At 34.8% G+C, this 20490-nt stretch overlaps 3 protein-coding genes across 4 annotated transcripts in view; all 3 read left to right on the top strand.

The window, feature by feature from the left end:
* Nucleotides 1–1307, top strand: part of LOC104743551 (myosin heavy chain, striated muscle-like) — an 11931-nt gene extending 10624 nt beyond the window's left edge. Inside the window, exons 7-10 of one of the 2 annotated variants that reach the window (XM_019236125.1) lie at nucleotides 56–274; nucleotides 421–568; nucleotides 676–757; nucleotides 855–1307. In XM_019236125.1, coding sequence (XP_019091670.1) covers nucleotides 56–274; nucleotides 421–568; nucleotides 676–757; nucleotides 855–957 — 552 coding nt within the window. In that variant the 3' untranslated portion in view covers nucleotides 958–1307. The remainder of the gene's footprint in view (nucleotides 1–55; nucleotides 275–420; nucleotides 569–675; nucleotides 758–854) is intronic. The other variant, XM_019236124.1, reaches the window with a different exon arrangement.
* On the top strand, nucleotides 3012–5739 carry LOC104741318 (very-long-chain 3-oxoacyl-CoA reductase-like protein At1g24470). Its single transcript, XM_010462153.2, has 4 exons — nucleotides 3012–3540; nucleotides 4000–4285; nucleotides 5122–5191; nucleotides 5431–5739. The coding sequence occupies exons 1-4, from the start codon at nucleotides 3198–3200 to the stop codon at nucleotides 5668–5670; spliced, it is 939 nt and encodes a 312-aa protein (XP_010460455.1). The 5' UTR covers nucleotides 3012–3197; the 3' UTR covers nucleotides 5671–5739.
* LOC104743549 lies at nucleotides 15743–18720 on the top strand. The gene is made up of 7 exons (XM_010464615.1): nucleotides 15743–16946; nucleotides 17034–17220; nucleotides 17462–17641; nucleotides 17726–17825; nucleotides 17921–18092; nucleotides 18188–18316; nucleotides 18407–18720. Exons 1-7 carry the CDS (start codon nucleotides 15743–15745, stop codon nucleotides 18718–18720), a joined length of 2286 nt encoding a protein of 761 aa, XP_010462917.1.

The following is a 20490-nucleotide window of genomic DNA, read 5'->3' as shown; positions in this document are numbered from 1 at the left end:
TGTAGACCCAAACTTGTCTGAGTCATGGACACTCGTACAAGCACTAGAGAGAAAGATAACTTCCCTTCTCCTAGAATCAGAGAGTTCAAAATCAAGGGCCCAAGAACTTGGTTTAAAGTTGGCCAGTAGTGAAAAACTTGTCGATAAATTATCATTGAAAGTCAAAGAATTTGAAGATAAACTTCAAAGCAAAGCGATTCAGACTGATATTGTTCACGAAAGAAGCATCTTCGAAGCACCTTCTACCTCAGAGATATCCGAGATTGAGGACAAGGTAATATTTTATCTTGTGCTATTTCAGCTAATTCCTTGACCCTTGTCTTGTTCAGTCTATCCGCAGCTAAGTTATGATCTTAAACTATAAAATTTAGCATTGATCTCTTGCTATGTTTTGATTGACTGAACCCATTTATTGCTCAGGGAGCCTTGGGGAAAAAATCAATATCACCCGTGCCTACAGCAGCGCAAGTGAGAACAGTGAGGAAGGGGTCGACAGATCATCTTTCTATCAACATAGATTCAGAGTCCGAGCATCTGATGAACCACAACGAAACAGATGAAGATAAAGGTCAGAACACAGGCGTCTACATATCTATCTCGGTTATTGCTTAAAGTATGATATGAGCCTCTCAGTTGACTCATATTTAAACACATATATATATATATTCCTTGCAGGCCATGTCTTCAAATCTCTCAATATGTCTGGTCTTATTCCAACACAAGGAAAAATGATAGCAGATCGGGTTGATGGAATCTGGTAAAACACTCACCAATATCAAAAAAAAAATGATCTGAAAGTGCTCCCAGAATCGTTTTATCTAATTTGAGCGCGGGGTTTGATTTCTGCAATGCAGGGTCTCAGGTGGAAGAGTATTAATGAGCCGTCCTCAAGCAAGGCTTGGCGTTATGGTGTACAGTCTCTTATTGCATCTGTGGCTCCTAGCCTCCATCTTGTAACAAGACAGGTGACACTTAGGTCTCTCACATGAAACTACACACAAAAGAAACACATAAATTACTCAAGTCTCTCTTCTCTATTCTTCCCATTCTTTGTCGACCCGTAAGCAGAGAATGATAGGTGTCGTCTTGTATATATAACCTGAATAATGTCTCGATTACCTGCGAGCTTTTTGCATCTTAGTTGTTCAGTTTCTTAGTCCTAGAAATGTTCTATTAGGACTCCGAAATGGAGCAGTACGTTATTACTTACAGTTGGGTTTGTTTGTTTCTCCCAAGTTTTTCAGAAAAAGTGAAACATCTGTTCCATGACTTAACAAGTTTTGTGTCGGAAACGACTTTTTAAAGTTCTGAATGACTGTAAAAAGGTAGTAGTATTTTTGAATAGCTCTCTAATGAGAGAGTATGATCCTCATCTAACGAAACAAAACATTTCGACTCTTTAATAGCTAGCCGTTTTTGTACTTCGACTGCCTCATACCTACCACTCATTAACTATATTCTCTATTCCCAAGAATTGAGCTTTGGAATTGACGTATACAACCAAACGCAAGAAATAACTTGCTCTAACCAGAAAAGCTTGTCTTAAGAGTTTAGACTATATGTGGAGGCAACAAGGGAATAGTCTATACTATTGTTGTTAGCATCTGGGATGGAACGAAACTAGCATCGAAATAAATGAATGAAAAGGAAGACCTCAAAGATATTTTGAAATTGAGCTGATTTAGCTGAACAATATAATAACGTGATTAATGTCTAAAATCTACCATGAATACTAAGTCATTAAATTTGACACCAAAAAGATTGTCTACCAATTGATTGCATATTCCTTTTCTGGTAATTTGTTCCAACCCCAACCTACCAATTTTCCTATAAAGAATCATATTCTTTCCTTTGTGCACACTGATTTTTTATTTATTTATTAAAATTATATTTATTTTTTGAATGAAATGTCACTTATCCTAACTGTATAATGACTTTGTCCTTTCTTGCAAAAAAAAGATTATTGTCATCTCAACTCATTTTGTGCATAGTAAAATTAAGATTGAGCAAAGAATCTCATTTGAATCTGATTATATGGATGAAAAGAAAAGCCTGAAACTAATTTGAAAATATGGTTGATTTTTGTTTGTTTGTTTCTGACATCAATTTGGATGGTCGTTTTGTTTGAAACCTCGTTAGCCCGTTACTTTGTAGAAAACCCTAACCTAAAATACCTACAAATAGAATTTTATCCTTAGGAGAAATCCTATTAGTCATCTAGATATGCAAAGAGGTCAATTCGTTTAATTAGGCATTCCAAAATTAGATGTGTGTAAGATCTTTTAAGGAGTTCATTTATTGGAGAGAAACTTGTGGGCACGCTTTTTCGTTGTCGACTCTGCAACCGAGAGAGGACGACACCACCATCTTCTTCCCGTACGTCTCTATTACCAGTTTTAAAAATTCTCTTTGATAGCAGAATATAAGATATCCATCCATCCTGGTACACAAGATTAGACAGCGTGTTTATTTATCTGATATCACCAAAAACGTTAAGTTACAAATTGAATGCGACGTTTTTTAGTGAGAAGTATCCCAACCTCAGGAATATGACCGATCCATAGCAAATTAAAAATTGTTACCATTCAAAAATCCAATGATATTAATTATATAAACTTCATATAACTTTATTATATTCTTAAGATATGAATTAATTTAAATATAAGTTACAGCTGTAATAAAACATAATAGTTATTTAAACAAAAATAAACAAGTTCACAAAATTAGAGAAAACAACAAGGATAAGGTAAGCAAAACATAAGGAAAAGAAATTAAGATTGAAATATGAGACACTAAAACAAAGATAGATGATTATTAATAGCAATACCAAACAATGCGATAATACAAAAGATTACAAAACATCAAAATTTATATCGTAAGCGTAGATGATTTTGTGTCACGGATGAGACCTCACCCAACCTACCCATCTCCCTAGAGAATAAATATTCATCCTTTTTGTGTTTCATATTGATTTGGCCTTTCTTTGTAACTTGTAAGCTAGAAGTTATTGTAGATTTACTCACTATGTGGAAAGTAATTAAGATTCAACAATGAAATATAGTAAACAAAATAAATCTCTCTCTCTCTCAACTCTAAGTTTCCTACATAAAGAGTTAGTTAGCTCCAAGCCAAAATCACATGACAAATAATAAGCAAACAACCAGAAGGAAAAAAAGGAAAGAAAGAGAAAGAAGAACATGCAGAGAGCATGCATCTATGAGAGTCAGCCATGGCACCTCCATGTCGTATGCTTCATAGGCTTTCTCTCTCTTCTTAGACTATTCTTTCCTGTCCTGAAATGGTTCGTCACAAGATTCCTCCTCACAAACCCGAAGCGGCTCAAGAGTTACGGTTCGTGGGCTATGGTTACTGGAGCCACCGAAGGGATCGGACGCGCCTTTGCTCACGAGCTGGCCAAACACGGCCTTAACCTCATCCTAGTCAGTAGAAACCCTTCGAAGCTTGAATCTGTCTCTGATGATCTCCGACAAGAGTTTCCCCACATCAAGATCAAGATCATTCCATTTGACTTCTCATCTGGTAATCCCTTATAGTTAATGCACTTCTTAGTTTTGGTCAATCCTATATTGAACTAGTCTATATATAACTACATAGTTTTACACTTTTACTGGGTGTGTGTACGATTATAAATACTAGTACATGATGATAGTAATTAAGAGTAATTGTTCTTGTTTCAACAACCAGGGTAAATATACATTTACACTTATTATATATAATGTGATTTGCAAATAAATAGTACATAAGTACACTTATAGATTATTACATGCAGTTTAATTACAAGATTAAACTCAAGAATTCAATATTTTAAAATTAACTTTGCTAATATTTCTGAGCAATAAGTGAAGTTTTCTTACAATTATGAAAGTGTTTCATTTCTATTTTAAGGGACTTTATTACACTGGAAGTTTTTTAGAAGTGTTTTTCTTTTTGTTATATATATATATAATATATATATATATTTTTTTTTTGAATGTGTAGGAGGAGATTATGGAGTAATCGAGGAAGGGATCAAAGGCGTTGAAGTTGGTGTTCTGATAAACAACGTTGGGATAACCTACCCATCAGCTATGTTCTTCCACGAGGTTGACCAACTCACGTGGACCAATATTCTGAGGGTTAATCTTGAAGCAACCACATGGGTCACACGATTTCTCATCAGACCAATGCTTCACCGCCGCCGAGGAGCCATCGTCAATATTAGCTCGGGTGCCGCCGTTGTTGTCCCTTCTCATCCTCTCTATGCCATCTACGCCGCCACCAAAGCGTAAGGACGACTAACCACTTTCACTTTTCATTTACTTCTTTCTTTTTCTGTTCAACTGCACAAATTATACATAAATACGTACTACTAACCAACAGGACCGTGACTACTTTTTTGAGATCATAAGAAAAATGCTAATAAGGACATTAGTAAATAAAATATCACAAAGCTTGTTACTAAGTTATTTTAATTTAAGTTTTTTTTGTCTATGATCATAAAGTTAAAATTTAGAAAACATCTAGTTTGACAAAGGAATAAGTACACTATAAACTCTTTTGTTTTGAACTTCAGCTAAATTTACATAAGTATAATTCTTTCTAGTCTGAATTCTCAAATTAATAAAGGTCTGCTACAAAAGTGAATAGTGGTGAGTTGCAAAATATTGTTAGATTAAGGTTTCCCTTCCGATCTTTCTTTTTCTTGGTAGTTGTTGTATAATAAATACGCAATTAGCACTTTGTGGAGCTTGACTATCCAAAAGAACGTCTAATTTATTCCAGTTCACGTGATGCATATATCTCCCCCGATGAAGACACGTACGTGACTTTCTTATTTATTACTTCAGTTAGGTGGATATATGCTTCAAAGTAAACTAATATTGAAGTATATATAAACCACACGAGATAGAGAACCTTAAGAGTTAGAGTCTAGCGTGTGGTTATTTGTAAAAAAAAAAGACAACTATTGCGTTCTTACGTTGAAAGCAATAAATAGTACTACTGCTAAATTTTTACTAGCCTAAATTATTCATCTCAGTAGACTCTATCATTATAGTATTACATATCTACTAGATTGTCACATTAATAACTCTATGAACACATGCATGAACGTGTATGCAGTTATGTTGATGCATTCTCAAGATCTCTACATGTGGAATATAAGCAGTTTGGTATTGATGTCCAATGCCAGGTACGTATATTATGTGTGTATTATAGCATATTTTCGGACTAATTAATTACCATGTAATGCGTAAAAGAAGATATATAAGACTAATAACTAAATTAGGGGGTATATAAATAAATATTACACTGTTTATTCAAGGAAAAACAAAAAATAGAGTGGGGCACGTGCCACACCCACGGTCAACGTGCGTCCGCCAGTAATAACGTTATATTATATACACGTTCGTGTGTCAACCAAATTGGCAGGTGCCGTTATATGTGGCAACGAGGATGGTTTCAAAGGTTGCAGCTATAGATAAACCAAGCTTCTTTGTACCGTCGCCGGAAGTCTACGCAAAAGCGGCGGTGGAGCAGATCGGAATCGGATCACGTTGCTCGCCGTTTTGGGCTCATTCCCTTCAGTGGTTTCTTGCCGGACTTGTGCCGGATAATCTCCTTGATAATTGGCGTCTCTCTATCGGGCTTAGTAAAAGACGTTTATCTTAATTTTCTCACGATTATATACTTTTTGCTTTTTGGTTCTGCAGTAAAGTAATAATGCTAACTTTTGCTTAAGAGCATATAAATATATACAGCAAGGATAATTAATATATAAGCCCAGTGGACCAGAAAAAAATAACTAACCATGAATATTCGAAAAAAAAATGAATATTCGAAATATATATAATTGATAGGTTATATAGGTAAGTGAACAAAAAGACACATGCATATATTTGTAGTTTATTAAATTACTTTTCCTTGTAGTTTATCTCCAACAGCATGCATATGATGCATATATAGATTGATGCATATATACATTGTTAATTAATAGTGTTCAAAGAAAGCGGTCTAGGCGGCCGTCTAGGCGCTAAGCGTTCAACAAACGCCTAGATGACTGTCTGAACCGCTTAAAATTACATAAATTTTATTTTAATATTTATTTTTGATTTTTAACTATATATATTTAAATTATTAAGGTTTACATCTGTATACGTAATTATAAACATTTATATGTTGTTAATATAACTTAAATAAATATATTTTGCTTACTTTTGTTTATAATTTATAATTTTTTTATTTTTTTAACATAATTTTTTATATATAATGTTTTATGTTGTAAACGCCTAAACCGGCTAAAAACCGTCTATGTTCCGACTAAGCGTTATAGGCGTTAGGCGCTCGGTCACCGCCCAGATACCGCCTATCGCTTTCTTTTAACACTGTTAATTATATATTTGGACATGATTAGAGAAAATGAAGCTACTAGCCTACAATTGTTTTATGGGTTTTATATGGTTTTAGAAATTTACTTCAGAAAGATGGAGATGCACAATATAGTTGAGTCGAATCACAGAAATGAACTTTGTCATGGATGGTATCGTCCTCATGAACAGATACATTTTATCAACGAAGATTAAACCACCTCCTGTTTTGGCGTAAGGTTTATTTGACCTATTCGTATATAATCATGCAATTCTAACGATAAAAACTTAAAACACACTTTTCCCATTCAAAATCGATCGATGGGACATAATTCATAACAATAAATTATAAATTCAAGAGAAAAGTTGCCAAATAGAAGAGATGACAAAATTCATGACCGTACTATATATGATGGAAGATAAGTAAGAACGTAGCAGTGCGGCAGTGTGCCTTATGTTTTGGTGATGAACGGGAGCAAATCACTGAGGCACAACCAAATAACCAATGGACAGCTCTAAGAAGATGTCTTTCATATCCAGGTTCCTCCAACGCATAGGCAAGTGATATCCCATCAATGATTAAAGCAAACATGAAATCTTACATAACTTAAAAGATAATTCTTTCAGCTAAAACAAAGATGAAAACAAGAATGACCAAAACGGAATTAGTGTTTAACCTTCTCGAACAGAAACAATGCAGCGAATGTTAAATACAAAAGGCCTGGCAAACCCCTAAATGCGATGGATTAATTTTCTGATTTAATTTGCCTTTTAAAAATAAAAAGAAATGAATGATATGTTTCCAATATATGATTAGAACGGATGATCTCTAATGGATGATCTTTAAAATTTGATGGTGTAAAAAACTATCTCTCTCTCTCTCTCTCTCTCTCTCTCTCTCTCTCTCTCTCTCTCTCTCTCTCTCTCTCTCTCTCTTCTCCCCTTTCGTCTTTACGATCTCTGTTGGAAAGTTATACGAGGAGACGGCTGCTTAAGGATTGCCAAGTATAGAGCCAATGGTAACGTATCAAATGCAACAACCTTAGGAAAGGACGTTCTCGTAGACTGTTGCCGTCTGCGTAATGACAATATCCATTTGAAATGTTGATCGGATACTAACCTACGCTATTTTATGAGTCTGGATATACTTTAACGTACAAATTTAGAAGTTTTGGAACAAAAGAGAAAGGAAGCTTTATTGTTTGCGTATAGATAACAATATGTAGCATGCAGCAGAATTGATAAAACATGTAGTGATTTGCCTTCAGATGATTAATATATAGTAAGCCGAAATCTTAAATTATTATAATAGAAAAAAGTAGCAACACAATTCACTCAGTACGTAGCATGCAATATAAACAGATAAGGCAACAGTTTATCATCTCTAGAGCGGTTGGTTGATTTGCACTAAACTTGGAAAATCAGCAGAAAAGCACACGAGTGAGGGACCAATAACGTAGTTATACCCAGAATTGGGATCCACGTTCCGACGTTCGTTAGCTATTACTCCGAGTCTCTCAGTTCTGAAGTATCCATCATCTCCGATGATGAAAGCTGTATGGTACGTAGAGGTACCAGTGGGTTTGTCGTATTCCTCGAAATCGAAAACCAGAGCAACCTTTTGCTCTTCGTCAATGAAGAAGCTCCCATATTCATAGTCAAACTGAAAACCAGTGAGAGGCCACATATCCACTTCCAGAAACTTGCTCCACGACACCGAGTTGGGCTCTATCTTGGTTGTAACCCATATCTCCAATATATCACTTGACAACCACCGCTAACGTAGCACAGCGAGCTTTTCTTCTCCAACACAAGAGAGTGTCACAGTCTCATTGATTTTAGAGTGAATCGGAAGAGGCAGTGGCGGTCCAAATCTCACGCTTGTACGTAAAATCAAAACAGAGTAAAAAATCTTCCAACTCTGTTACAAATCCAACATCAAGATCCATTTTCTCCTGAGCAATAAAAAAAGGTATTTCCATTCAAAGATGCGCCAAAATGATGTTCCGCTACATCCCAGTCAGGAGTGACATCAAGAACCCTCCATGAGTTGGAGGTGAAATCATAGAATTCAAACCCAAAAAAGTGGTGTATTTGGTAATCATCTGAAAAAGTGATTAACAATTTGTTTTATACAATATAATTATAAATTAACTTGCTCTAACCAGAAAAGCTTGTCTTTAAACTATATAGAGAACAACAAGAGAAAAGTACATATTGTTTTTTCGATGGAACGAATTTAAGCGTAGCTTCTGGTCATTGACATTAAAAAAGAAGGTTGTGTAAAAAAGTTTATACTTTATTGCTAGTGGAATAGCATCGAAAAGGAAAACCTCCAACGGTCGGTTTAGTTGGATACATTAGCTGAGCAATATCATAACATGATTAATGTTTCTTCTTCTCAACCTATTTTGTATGCTATATTGAAATTTGTTTATAATATCCCAGCTTGAATCAGGTAAACCTGTCCGGTTTGTTTTGGATACCTTGGGTAAAAAACCCAACAAAATCTTGTTAGCCCGTTACTTTGTAGAAAACCTAAAACTCCTATAAATAAAGATTTATCCCTAGGGAAAACCCTACTGTCACCTAGATATGAAAATATGTCAATTCGTTTAACTGATAACGCATCCCAAAATTAGATGCGTGTATTTAAAGAGTTCTAAATAATGTATCGGTGAATTTACTGGGGGAAGAGAAAACTATCAAACGTGCCATGAACAATGTTTTTTCTTTTCAAATCTGCCATAATTGATTAAGTCTTTCCAAATGTGCCACAACGATAGCAATTGACGGACAACTTAATTTGGTGGACAACATTTTTGACATTTGATGGACAATTTTAACTCCTTTGGTGGACAACTTATTTTTTTTGGACAATTTTAACCCTTTCAGTCGCCAACTTTAACATTTTGGACAATTTTAACTCTTTAGGTGGACAACTTCAACCTTCGTAGACAACTTTAACCTTTTGTTTTCATTTTGGTGGGCAACAATTTATGCCATAATGCCAAATATGACACATTTCGTAAGATTGAAAACAATATGGCACATTTAGAAACTTTTTTTAAAAAAATATGGCATATTTGACAAAAATCAAATCCTTGTGAGCACGTTTTTGTTGTTGTCGACTCTGCTACCGAGAGAAGACGACACCCACCATCTTCTTCCCGTTTCTATACTATTTTTTTTAAAAAACGTTGATACCAGTTACCAGAATATAACATCCATCTTAGTCCACAAGATTAGAAATCGTGTTATCTATATTATTATTTTTGAAATACATTTTGTGTTATGCCCTTGAAGTTTTGGTTATTTTATTTGTTTTATTTACAACATTAACCCCTAAAACAATTCCATAAATAACATTGCAGAAAATCAAATACTAAACTTTCTTAAATTGACCAACATTTGTTACATTTATTGCCATAAAATCTTAACAACATCTATACATTCCGATTTTTCCAAAAACAACTCTACCTATTAAAGTTTTACCCCATTAAATCTCCAAAACTATTTTTATGGATGCTAGAATCTCTCAAATTTAAATGACATACAACAACCTTAGGAATATGGCCGATCCATAGATAACAAAGGTCCAAAGCAAATTAAAAGTTGTTACCATTCAAACATCTAATGATATTAGTTATATAAACTTCATATAATTTTCTTATATTTTTAAGATATTAATAAATTTAAATTAGTATAAATTACTTTCATTACAGCTGTAATAAAACACAATAATTATTTAAACAAAATGAAACAAACAACAAGGAAAAGGTAAGTAAAACATAAGCAAAAAAAAAGAAAAAAAATAGAAGTTTAAGATTCAAATATGAGACACTAGGATTGATTATTAACAACTTACAATACCAAACAATGTAATAATACAAAAGATTACGCCGTAGATGGTTTTGTGTGATCACGGATGAGACCTCACCCAACCTACCAATCTCCCTAGAAAGAAAATATTCTTCCTTTATTTCTGTGTTTCATATTGATTTGGCCTTTCCTTGTAAGCTAGAAGTTATTTTAGATTCACTCATTATGTGTAAAGTAATTTTCCTACATAAAGAGTTGGCTTCAAGCCAAGATAACATGACAAATAATAAGCAAACAAATAAAGGTAAAAAAAAAAGGAAAGAAAGAGAAAGAAGAACATGCAGAGAGCATGCATCTATGATAATCAGCCATGGCACCTCCATGTCGTATGCGTCATAGGCTTTCTCTATCTCCTTCTCATCTGGTAATCTCTGAGTAGTAAATGCACTTCTTAGTTTTGGTCTATATATATTTTACTGTGTGTGTACAGTGTACGAGTATTTATAATTTTATACTAGTACATGATGACGGTAATTATGAATAAATATTCTTTGTTACTAAAAACAGGGTAAATATACCATTAATATTATATATATATATGTATGTTGTGTTCGTAAAATGCAAAAAAAAAAAAATACGGGAATGCATTGCCAAAAAAAGTAATATATGCAGTTTACAATATTAAACTTAAAAGTTGAATATTTTTTTTCAAATGAACTTTTCTAATTATTTCTTTAAACTATTTCTCATCAATAAGAGAAGTTTTCTTACAATGAAAGTTTTTTTTTTTGTTTAAGGGTTTGTATGACACTGAAAAGAAAAAAGAAACAACTAATTTCTTAAAAGTGTTTTTCTTTTTGTTAATTATTGTGCAGGAGGAGGATATGAAGTAATCGAGGAAGAGATCAAAGGCTTAGAAGTTGGGATTCTGATAAACAACGTTGGGATAACTTACCCACGAGATATGTTCTTCCACGAGATTGACCAACTCACATGGACCAAAATCGTAAGGGTTAATCTTGAAGCAACCACATGGGTCACACGATCTCTCATGCGACCAATGCTTCAACGTCGCCGAGGAGCCATCGTCAATACTAGCTCCGGTGCCGCTGTTGTGGTCCCTTCTTATCCTCTCTGCGCCATCTACGCCGCCACCAAAGCGTAAAGACTAACCAAGTGCGCACTTTAATACATATACTAACCAACAGGACCATAAGCAACTTTAATGCATATACTAACCAACAGGACCATCATGACTTTTACTTGTTTGTATATCTCATAAAATAGAATCTTAACGAACATCTAGTTTGACAAGGAATAACTAATAAAATGACTAAAAATATTTTGGTTTTGAACTTCAGCTATATATTTAACTAAGTGTAATTCTTTCTACTTTGATTTCTCAATTTAATGAGGGTCTCCTACAAAAGTGCATAATGGTGAGTTGCATAATTTTTAGATCAATATTCTTCCTTCCGATCTTTCTTTTTCTTGGTAGTTGTTGTATAGTAAATACGGGAAAAGCTTATTAGCACTTGTGTGGAGCTTGACTATCCCAAAAGTTGCCTAATTTTCCAATTTACGTGATATATATCTCCCCGATGAAGACACGTGACTTTCGTATTTCTTAAAACAACGTAATTAATGAGGTATATAATCACACGAGAGAACCTCAGTCTTTAGTGTTGTTGTTTGTAAAAATGATTACTAACATTTTTATTTTATTTTTTGGCATCACTAACATTTTTATTTGGTAGTATTTTTCCTTTTCATTGCACAATAAAGGAAAGTAGTACTATCTAAACATTTGCATTGATGATTAATAAGTACTCTATCATTATATTATCTACTAGAATATTATCACATTAATAAATCTCTAAACGCATGAACGTACGTGTATGCAGTTATATTGATGCACTAACAAGATCCCTACATGTGGAATATAAGAAGTTTGGTATTGATGTCCAGTGCCAGGTACCTTTTTCTTTATTTCTCCAAAGACTATCCAATATATGTAGTATATCATATTTTTGGACTCCCCATGTAATGCGTAAAAGAAAATAACGTTATAATACGTACGTGTGTCAACCAAATGGGCAGGTGCCGTTATATGTTGCAACCAGGATGGTGTCGGAAGTAGCAGCTATAAATAAACCAAGCTTCTTTATACCGTCGCCGGAAGTCTACGCAAAAGCGGCGGTGGGGGAGATCGGAATTGGATCCCGTTGCTCGCCGTTTTGGGCTCATTCCCTTCAGTGGTTTCTTCTCGGATTTGTGCCAGATTACTTCATTAATGCTTGGCGTCTCTCTTTCGGACTTCGTCGAAGAAGTTTATCTTAATTTGCTCGTGATCCCACTAGGTACAGGTACTAGTGGTCCGTGTGCTACCGAGCTGAATAATTAATTATTTATTGCGAGAAAAAAGTAATAATTGTGTTGTGTGGAAATTATGTGTGTTTAAAATACCTTTAATAAAATTGAAACCATACATTCGTGTGGAGTTATGCATGGTTGACACTTTTTTTTTTTTGTTAAAGCATGGTTGTCACTTGTCAAAATTAAATGGTGTTAAGAGTATATTACGAGTTGGATCTAATTTATGTTTTATATTCTGTACCGTTAAATCCCCTTCTCATATGAGATTGTTTCGGAGCGTCAGATCATACATATATCTTATTACGAGTTTTCTTTTTAAAACTTGCTTCCAAAAACTGGACACTTGCATTTCAAGAGTTGACATTTGTTCATGAAAAAAAAATAATCCCTATATGGTTAAACCGTATTTTTGCAACAACCATCTTTCACAAATATGCAAAAACCAACTTCCACAAATGGGCCATATCTATACACGTATTCTACATTCATACATGTTCATTTCATTGTAATTCATACATGTTCATTTCATTGTAATTTAAATCCATATATTGTCTTCTATCCAAAAAGTCAAACAATTAAAATGCATCACTAATCATTACAATGCAATAAACGGAAAAACAATTATGGTTGGCATAATTATTGTTTTTTTCTCTGGTAAATTGTGTGTGTTCCTAATTCTGTTAAAAATTAAATAAGCATTACTTTTATTCGACAACCCTAAAAATCGACAGTGCTATACACAAAACATTTTATTCTATGAAAATATTTTATTTAGAAAAATATTATCTAATATAGTATGTTGGAATATAAACTGAAGCCCTTCCTTCTTCATATGCTGCATAACTTTTTAACTAACTCAAATTTTCAGGTCTGTCAAATCATTTTTTGAAACTAAAGATAGGCTCTCCAGTTATGCTCTCATGAAACATGAAGAAAAAAAAAAGGAATTTGTAATGGAACCAGATTAATTGTCATATGTTTGGGTGCTAGAGTCATTGAAGCAAAGATCTTAACTGGTACGGCAGTTGGAAACAATGTTGTCATCTTAAGGATAGGACTCTCTCCACCTAGTTCTAAGTGTTCGTTCAAATTAAGAAGACGTCAATTCCTCTTGCGTTTGAGGTATGCAATGAATATTAATAAAAGCCAAAAACAAATCTTAGAAAAAGTTCATTTATATTATATGTCGAGTTATGTAGAGTAACGTCATAAGCAGGTTTGAAGGTTCTAAAAATGGTGAACGTGGACGAGTTGAGACATACAGTTATAAAGAAGTATCCAACAACGTCACCAAATCTACGTAAATTCTCTCAATTAAATATTAAATAGGATCAGATAATAATTTCTACAACTTACTTACAGTGATACATAATATAAAGATAAGAATTATAAACTTCTTGTGTGTGCTGTGTTGATATATACTGTGTTAATTAGTATAAAATAAAAATAAAGATGTTTCGTCAGGCTTCATAGTCTTCGTATATTGTCTAGCTTACAACGTAACGTTTGGATTTTTCCGTGATACGACGGTGTGCGTATGCGGCAAAAATAGCACTGAACAATTTCTTTGTAGCAGAACCACGAGAAATGGAAAATAATAACACAAGTTATTTTTTTAGTCAAATTATATATTATTATTATAAAAACAAAATCTCTAGATCACTACAAGAAAACAGGTGATTAGCGACTACATTTGTAGTCGCCAAAAATAACGACCAAATAGTGACCACTTTGCGACTACGTTGTAACTACAATAATTTAGTCGCTACTGAGTCACTACCGTACCGACCACAGTTGATAGTCGTTAAATTAGCGACTATTGTGCAACTCATTCGGCGAGTCCTAAGATAGTCGTAAGATGGTCGTCAAATAGCGACTACAGTACCGACCACAGATGATAGTCGTATATTTGGCGACTGCTCTGCGACTCTTGCGGCGAGTCATTAAATAGTCACCCGTAGTCGCCAAATAGTCGTAAAAGACAGTTAAAAAAAACGTGTTTTTCATGTGGGGGTTGGTGTACCAACTTTTATTAAGTAGTCGCCTATTAGTCACCTAGGTTTAGTCTCTATAAACGAATTGCACCCATTTGTTTTCTTCATTCCGACACAAGTGTCTTTCCTTCCCAAACAAAAAAAATTTCTAGATCAAAAAAAAAAGTTTGGCTTTCTAAAAACTTATATTTTCTCCCAAAAAAAAATATATATATATAGTTGTCAAAAAAAAACAATATATATATATATATATATACAATGGTGGGATATTACAATTATGGTGGTAATGGCGGTAATTATCGGGAGTGGATGTACAAGAGATTCGATGAAGTGATGGGAAATTTTTCATCTGAATTCGAAGTGGGGATGGACCAATTCTTATCGTTTGCAAGTAGCCAAGATACAGTTCAGAATAATGGCGGTAAGTTTCTCTGTCCATGTAGTGTTTGCAAGAACAATAGATGTCTCTCGGGTAGAAGAGTTATGAGTCATCTGTTTAGTAATGGATTTATGCCAGATTATTATGTTTGGTATAACCACATAGAAGAAATCAATTAGGATATAGGAAGTAGTTACAATCATAGGACGTATGATGGGAGTCATGAAGAAATGGGTAATGTAGTAGAAGATCTATATATGGATAAGGTTAATGATGCATTTCGTTATAATGTGGGTTTAGATGATAATTATCATCAAAATGATAGTTATGAGAATGTGGAAGAACCGGTACAAAACCATTCGCAGAAATTTTACGACTTGTTAGATAATGCAAAAACTCCTTTATATGATGGTTGTCGTGAAGGTCACTCGCAATTGTCATTAGCTGCTCGAGTCATGCAAAATAAGGAGGAGTATAATATGAGTGAAAAGTTAGTGGATTCGGTTTGCGGAATTTTGATGGATTATTTACCAGAAGGCAACCATTCTACCGGTTCACATTACGAGACAGAGAAATTGATGCGTAATTTAGGCCTTCCATATTATACAATTGATGTTTGTATTAACAATTGTATGATTTTCTAGAAAGAAGACGAAAAGGAAGAAACATGTCTATTTTGTGGTTCACCAAGATGGAAGCCTAAGGAGGACCGACGGAGAACAAGAGTACCATATAGTCGTATGTGATATCTACCTATTGCTGATAGGTTGAAGAGAATGTATCAGAGCCAAAAGACTGCAGCGGCAATGAGATGGCATGCGGAGCACCAATCAAAAGAGGGAGAAATGAATCATCCTTCTGATGCGGCGGAGTGGAGATATTTCCAAGAGCTTAACCCTCGGTTTGCGGAAGAACCCCGTAACGTCTATCTTGGATTATGTACCGATGGGTTCAATCCATTTGGCATGTCTCGTAATCATTCACTGTGGCCTGTGATCTTGACTCCATATAATTTACCCCCTGGTATGTGCATGAATATGGAGTACTTTTTTCTTACAATTCTGAATTCTGGGCCAAATCATCCGCGAGCTAGTCTCGATATCTTCTTACAACCTCTTATTGAGGAGTTAAAAGAGTTGTGGTCTACTGTAGTCGATGCATATGATGTTTCTTTGAATCAAAACTTTAATCTAAAAGTTGTGCTGATGTGGACAATAAGCGACTTTCCAGCGTATAGCATGTTATCGGGATGGACCACCCACGGTAAATTGTCTTGTCCAATTTGCATGGAAAGTACAAAGTTGTTTTATCTACCGAAAGGAAGGAAGACATGTTGGTTTGACTGTCACCGAAGATTCCTTCCTCATAGTCATCCATTAAGGAAGAACAAAAAAGATTTCTTGAAGGGAAGAGACGCTTCTAACGACTATCCACCGCAGTCTTTAACTGGTGAGCAAGTTTATTACGAGCGTTTGAAATGCGTAAATCCACCAAAAACCAGGGACGTCAGTGGTAACAGTTATGAAAAGAAGATGGAAGGCTATGGAGAGGAACATAATTGGCACAAAGAAAGCATATTATGGTCGCTATCTTACTGGAAAGATTTCAATCTCCGACATAATATTGATGTGATGCATACCGAGAAGAATTTTGTGGACAACATCTTGTATACTCTTATGAGTGTGCAGGGTAAATCTAAAGACAACATCATGTCAAGATTGGACATAGAACAATTTTGTTCTCGACCACAGTTACATATTGATAGGAAGGGTAAAGCTCCATTCCCAGCATATACATTGACAAAGGAAGCCAAAACAAGTTTATTTGAATGTGTCAAGCATGCGGTGAAATTTCCAGATGGGTATTCGTCAGACTTGGCTAGTTGTGTTGATCTGGTAAATGACAAGTTTTCAGGAATGAAGAGTCATGATTGCCATGTTTTTATTGAGCGACTACTTCCATTTATCTTCGCAGAACTTCTAGACCGAAACGTTCACCTTGCGTTATCAGGTACTACGCTATTTCTTAGTCTATACAACGAGTATATATGAATATATTAATTTTGTGAGACATGCAATTTGAGTATATATTTTGTAGGGATTGGAGCATTTTTCAAGGACTTATGCTCGAGAACTTTGCAAAAAAGTCGCGTTCAGATTCTAAAGCAGAACATTGTTTTGATCTTATGCAACTTAGAAAAGATCTTTCCACCATCATTCTTTGATATGATGGAGCACTTGCCTATACATCTTCCTTATGAAGCAGAATTGGGAGGCCCTGTACAGTATAGGTGGATGTATCCTTTTGAAAGGTTTTTCAAAAAGTTGAAAGGAAAAGCAAAGAACAAAAGATTTGCGGCAGGATCAATTGTTGAATCATATATCAATGACGAGATTGCTTATTTCTCAGAGCACTACTTTGCCGATCATATACAAACAAAGTCACGGTAATTAAATGCATATATAATTTAGATATTTGAAGATAACTATATATTATCATTAATTTGAATTAACTCATTTGATCAGGTTAACAAGATTCAACGAAGGTGAAGTCCCTGTGTTTCATGTCCCTGGAGTACCTAATATATTTACTTACGTCGGTCGTCCAAGTGGGGAAATGCATGAAGTATGGCTTTCAGAGAGAGACTATCAATGTGCCCATGCATATGTTTTACGAAATTGTGACTATTTTCAACCAATTGAGAGGTATATAAAAAAGATTCTCCACTTACATTTTCATTTAGAAAATCCACAATTAGTTCTCACATAATATATGTGTTGCTTTGTTAGTATGTTTGAGGATTTTCTTTCTACAAAATATCCGCGATTGACCGAAAAAGAACTCTCCACGAAACGAGCTGAAAAATATCATGTGTGGGTGAAAGATTATGTATGTCTACACAACTTTTTGATCTTATTAATGCATTTATTTATACTTAATATATAAATATATTGATATATAGCCATATTTTTATGTAAATGCAGGTTATATACTGGAATGCCACAAATCCATTCCCTACTTGGGTTCAAGAGATAGTGCATGGACCTTCGTACAAGGTCAAAACTTGGCCAATGTACTATACAAGAGCCTATGTGTTTTATACGCAGACTCACGGTGCTAGACGGAAGACATGTAACTATGGTGTATGTGTTACTGGTGAAAATTACACTGATGCATCTAATGGCGCGGATTTCTAGGGGAACATAATCGATATCATAGAACTTGAATATGAGGGGATGGTCAATTTGAAGATCAGATCACACTTTTTAAGTGTAAGTGGTATGATTCTGTTCTCGGAAGAGGTATTCGGAAGTGCAATAGTGGTGTTGTAGACGTGAACACATCGAGGAAATACAACAAATATGAACCATTTATTCTAGGTACGTAAAGACTCCATATAATTTAGATATTTACACATAAATGTAACTATCCATACTAATTAATGATTTTGCAAACATCATCTCAAGCAGATCAAGTTTGCTATATTCCGTATCCATACATAAAGAAACCAAAGCGTGAGTGGCACAGTGTTCTAAAAGTAAATCCTAGAGGAAACATTTCAAGAGAATACGAAAACAACGAACCAGCTCTGTTGCAAACCGAAACTGATGATGTTGTATTGATAACTACAATTGAAGATCTCATAGTCAACAATTTGGTAGAAGAAGCTAATCAAGTAAACCTTGATTACGAAGTCGGAGATGCGGATCCAGAAGATGAATTTTTGTGTAATTTATCTTCTTCTGATGATGAAGAAGAAGAAGACGAAGATACATATGCTTAATATGTTTAATATACTATATATATCATTATTTGTCAAAAATAAAAAAACACTAAGTTTGTTTTAGTATTAATAACTTTGTAATATAATATATGTTAAGTACTTTATTAAATAATATTAAATTTGTTTCAGTATTTAAACCCAAATAAATTATAGTTATAGTCTGTAATTTAAATTAATTTTCAGTAAGGATTAATAAGTACTAAAATAATTTAAATTTGTAATTATATTTTTTACCAAAATAAAAATTAATTTTATTATTATAATTTGTACTTTAATAATTTAAATGTTTACAATTGGACTAATTTAGGCCCAAACCCACTTCCTAATTAACTAATTAAGGCCTACAAATTCCTAAACTTAGCCCATTAACCACTAACTAACCTAAAAACCCTACTCTCACAAGACAATAACCCTATCCTCTCGAACTCGATCGCCTCTCTCAAAACCTCTCTCGTTACCTCTCTCAAACCCTACTCTCTCGATCCAAACCTCTCTCGTTACCTCTCTCGTTCTCTGTCTCTTCGAATCATTAAGTCTCTCTATCAATCACCAACAAGATGCCGAATCGAGGAAGAAAGAGGAAGGTTGCTCCTAACGTTACTCAGAGACCGATAGGGGCAACACCAAATCGACGGCCTAGCACTCTGACCAGTCAGTACAACTTCACGCCGGCGGTACAAGATCCTCCTCCTCTGCAGACGCCTGAAGTACAAGTCGGCGGTTTGTAACAATAATCATCAGCCCAGATCCGGAACTATCCTCCGCCGCAACAACTTTTTCAGAACTCATTTACACATCCACCTCCACCCAAACTACACCGGACTCCTTCAGAAGAAGTCCACTTCAATCCACAGACTCAGGCCAGAAGTCGGGATGTCTCTCCGCCTTCTCCAGTTCGACCCTCTCAAACTCAGGCGAGAAGTCAGGCCAGAAGTCAAGAGCATCCATCGCATCCATCGTCTCAAGGGAACAACTTCGAAGAAGAATCTTCTCTGGTGTTGCCCGAACTACAGGCAGACGTGTTGCGTGCTCTAAATTCACTGCTTCTGGTTCCAGACAGGGATAAGTTCACCACCGTCCTCTCTCCCACACCCATACCGAACACCCAATGGTATGATTTTTCCTCTTCACATGTTTTATACGAATAGTCAATGTATTTTAATCATTGTGGTGTTGGCTTATACGAATAGCAATTGTGTTTTATGATTGTGGTGTTAGCTTATACAAATAGCAATGGTGTTTTATGATTGTGGTGTTGGCTTATACAAATAGCAATGGTGTTTTATGATTGTGATGTTGGCTTATACGAATAGCAATGGTGTTTTATGATTGTAATGTTGGCTTATACGAATAGCAATGGTGTTTTTTGTCTTATGCGTATGCGTATTGTAATCCAATAGAAACTGATGCCTCTTGTATTTATCTCATTTCTTTTGGCCTGTCTATTATTTGCTTTTAAGTAACCTTCTTACTTATTTTATTGGTTCATGTGTATGGAGGTTTACTTGTGACAAAGGATCGAAACTTGTTCGAAAGATTACTAAAATTCTTCAAAACAAATTCGAAGGTCCCTTCTACAGCTGGACATGTGTGCTGCGGGACAAACAAGAGAGATACTTCCTTGAGTTCGCGGTAAGGATTTATGTCACATAGCCTTCATACATAGCTTTACATGTCTTCTTTTCACTCACAATAACTCCTTTTTTTTCTAGAAGACCCACACCTGGGATCCTTTGATAACCGGGATTGTTCAAGCTTACTTTGAGGAAA

Source organism: Camelina sativa, chromosome 14, assembly GCF_000633955.1.
Source record: "Camelina sativa cultivar DH55 chromosome 14, Cs, whole genome shotgun sequence".
Taxonomy (NCBI): domain Eukaryota; kingdom Viridiplantae; phylum Streptophyta; class Magnoliopsida; order Brassicales; family Brassicaceae; genus Camelina; species Camelina sativa.
The sequence above is the reverse complement of the archived record's forward strand: the minus strand, read 5'-3'. Positions and strand labels throughout refer to the sequence as shown.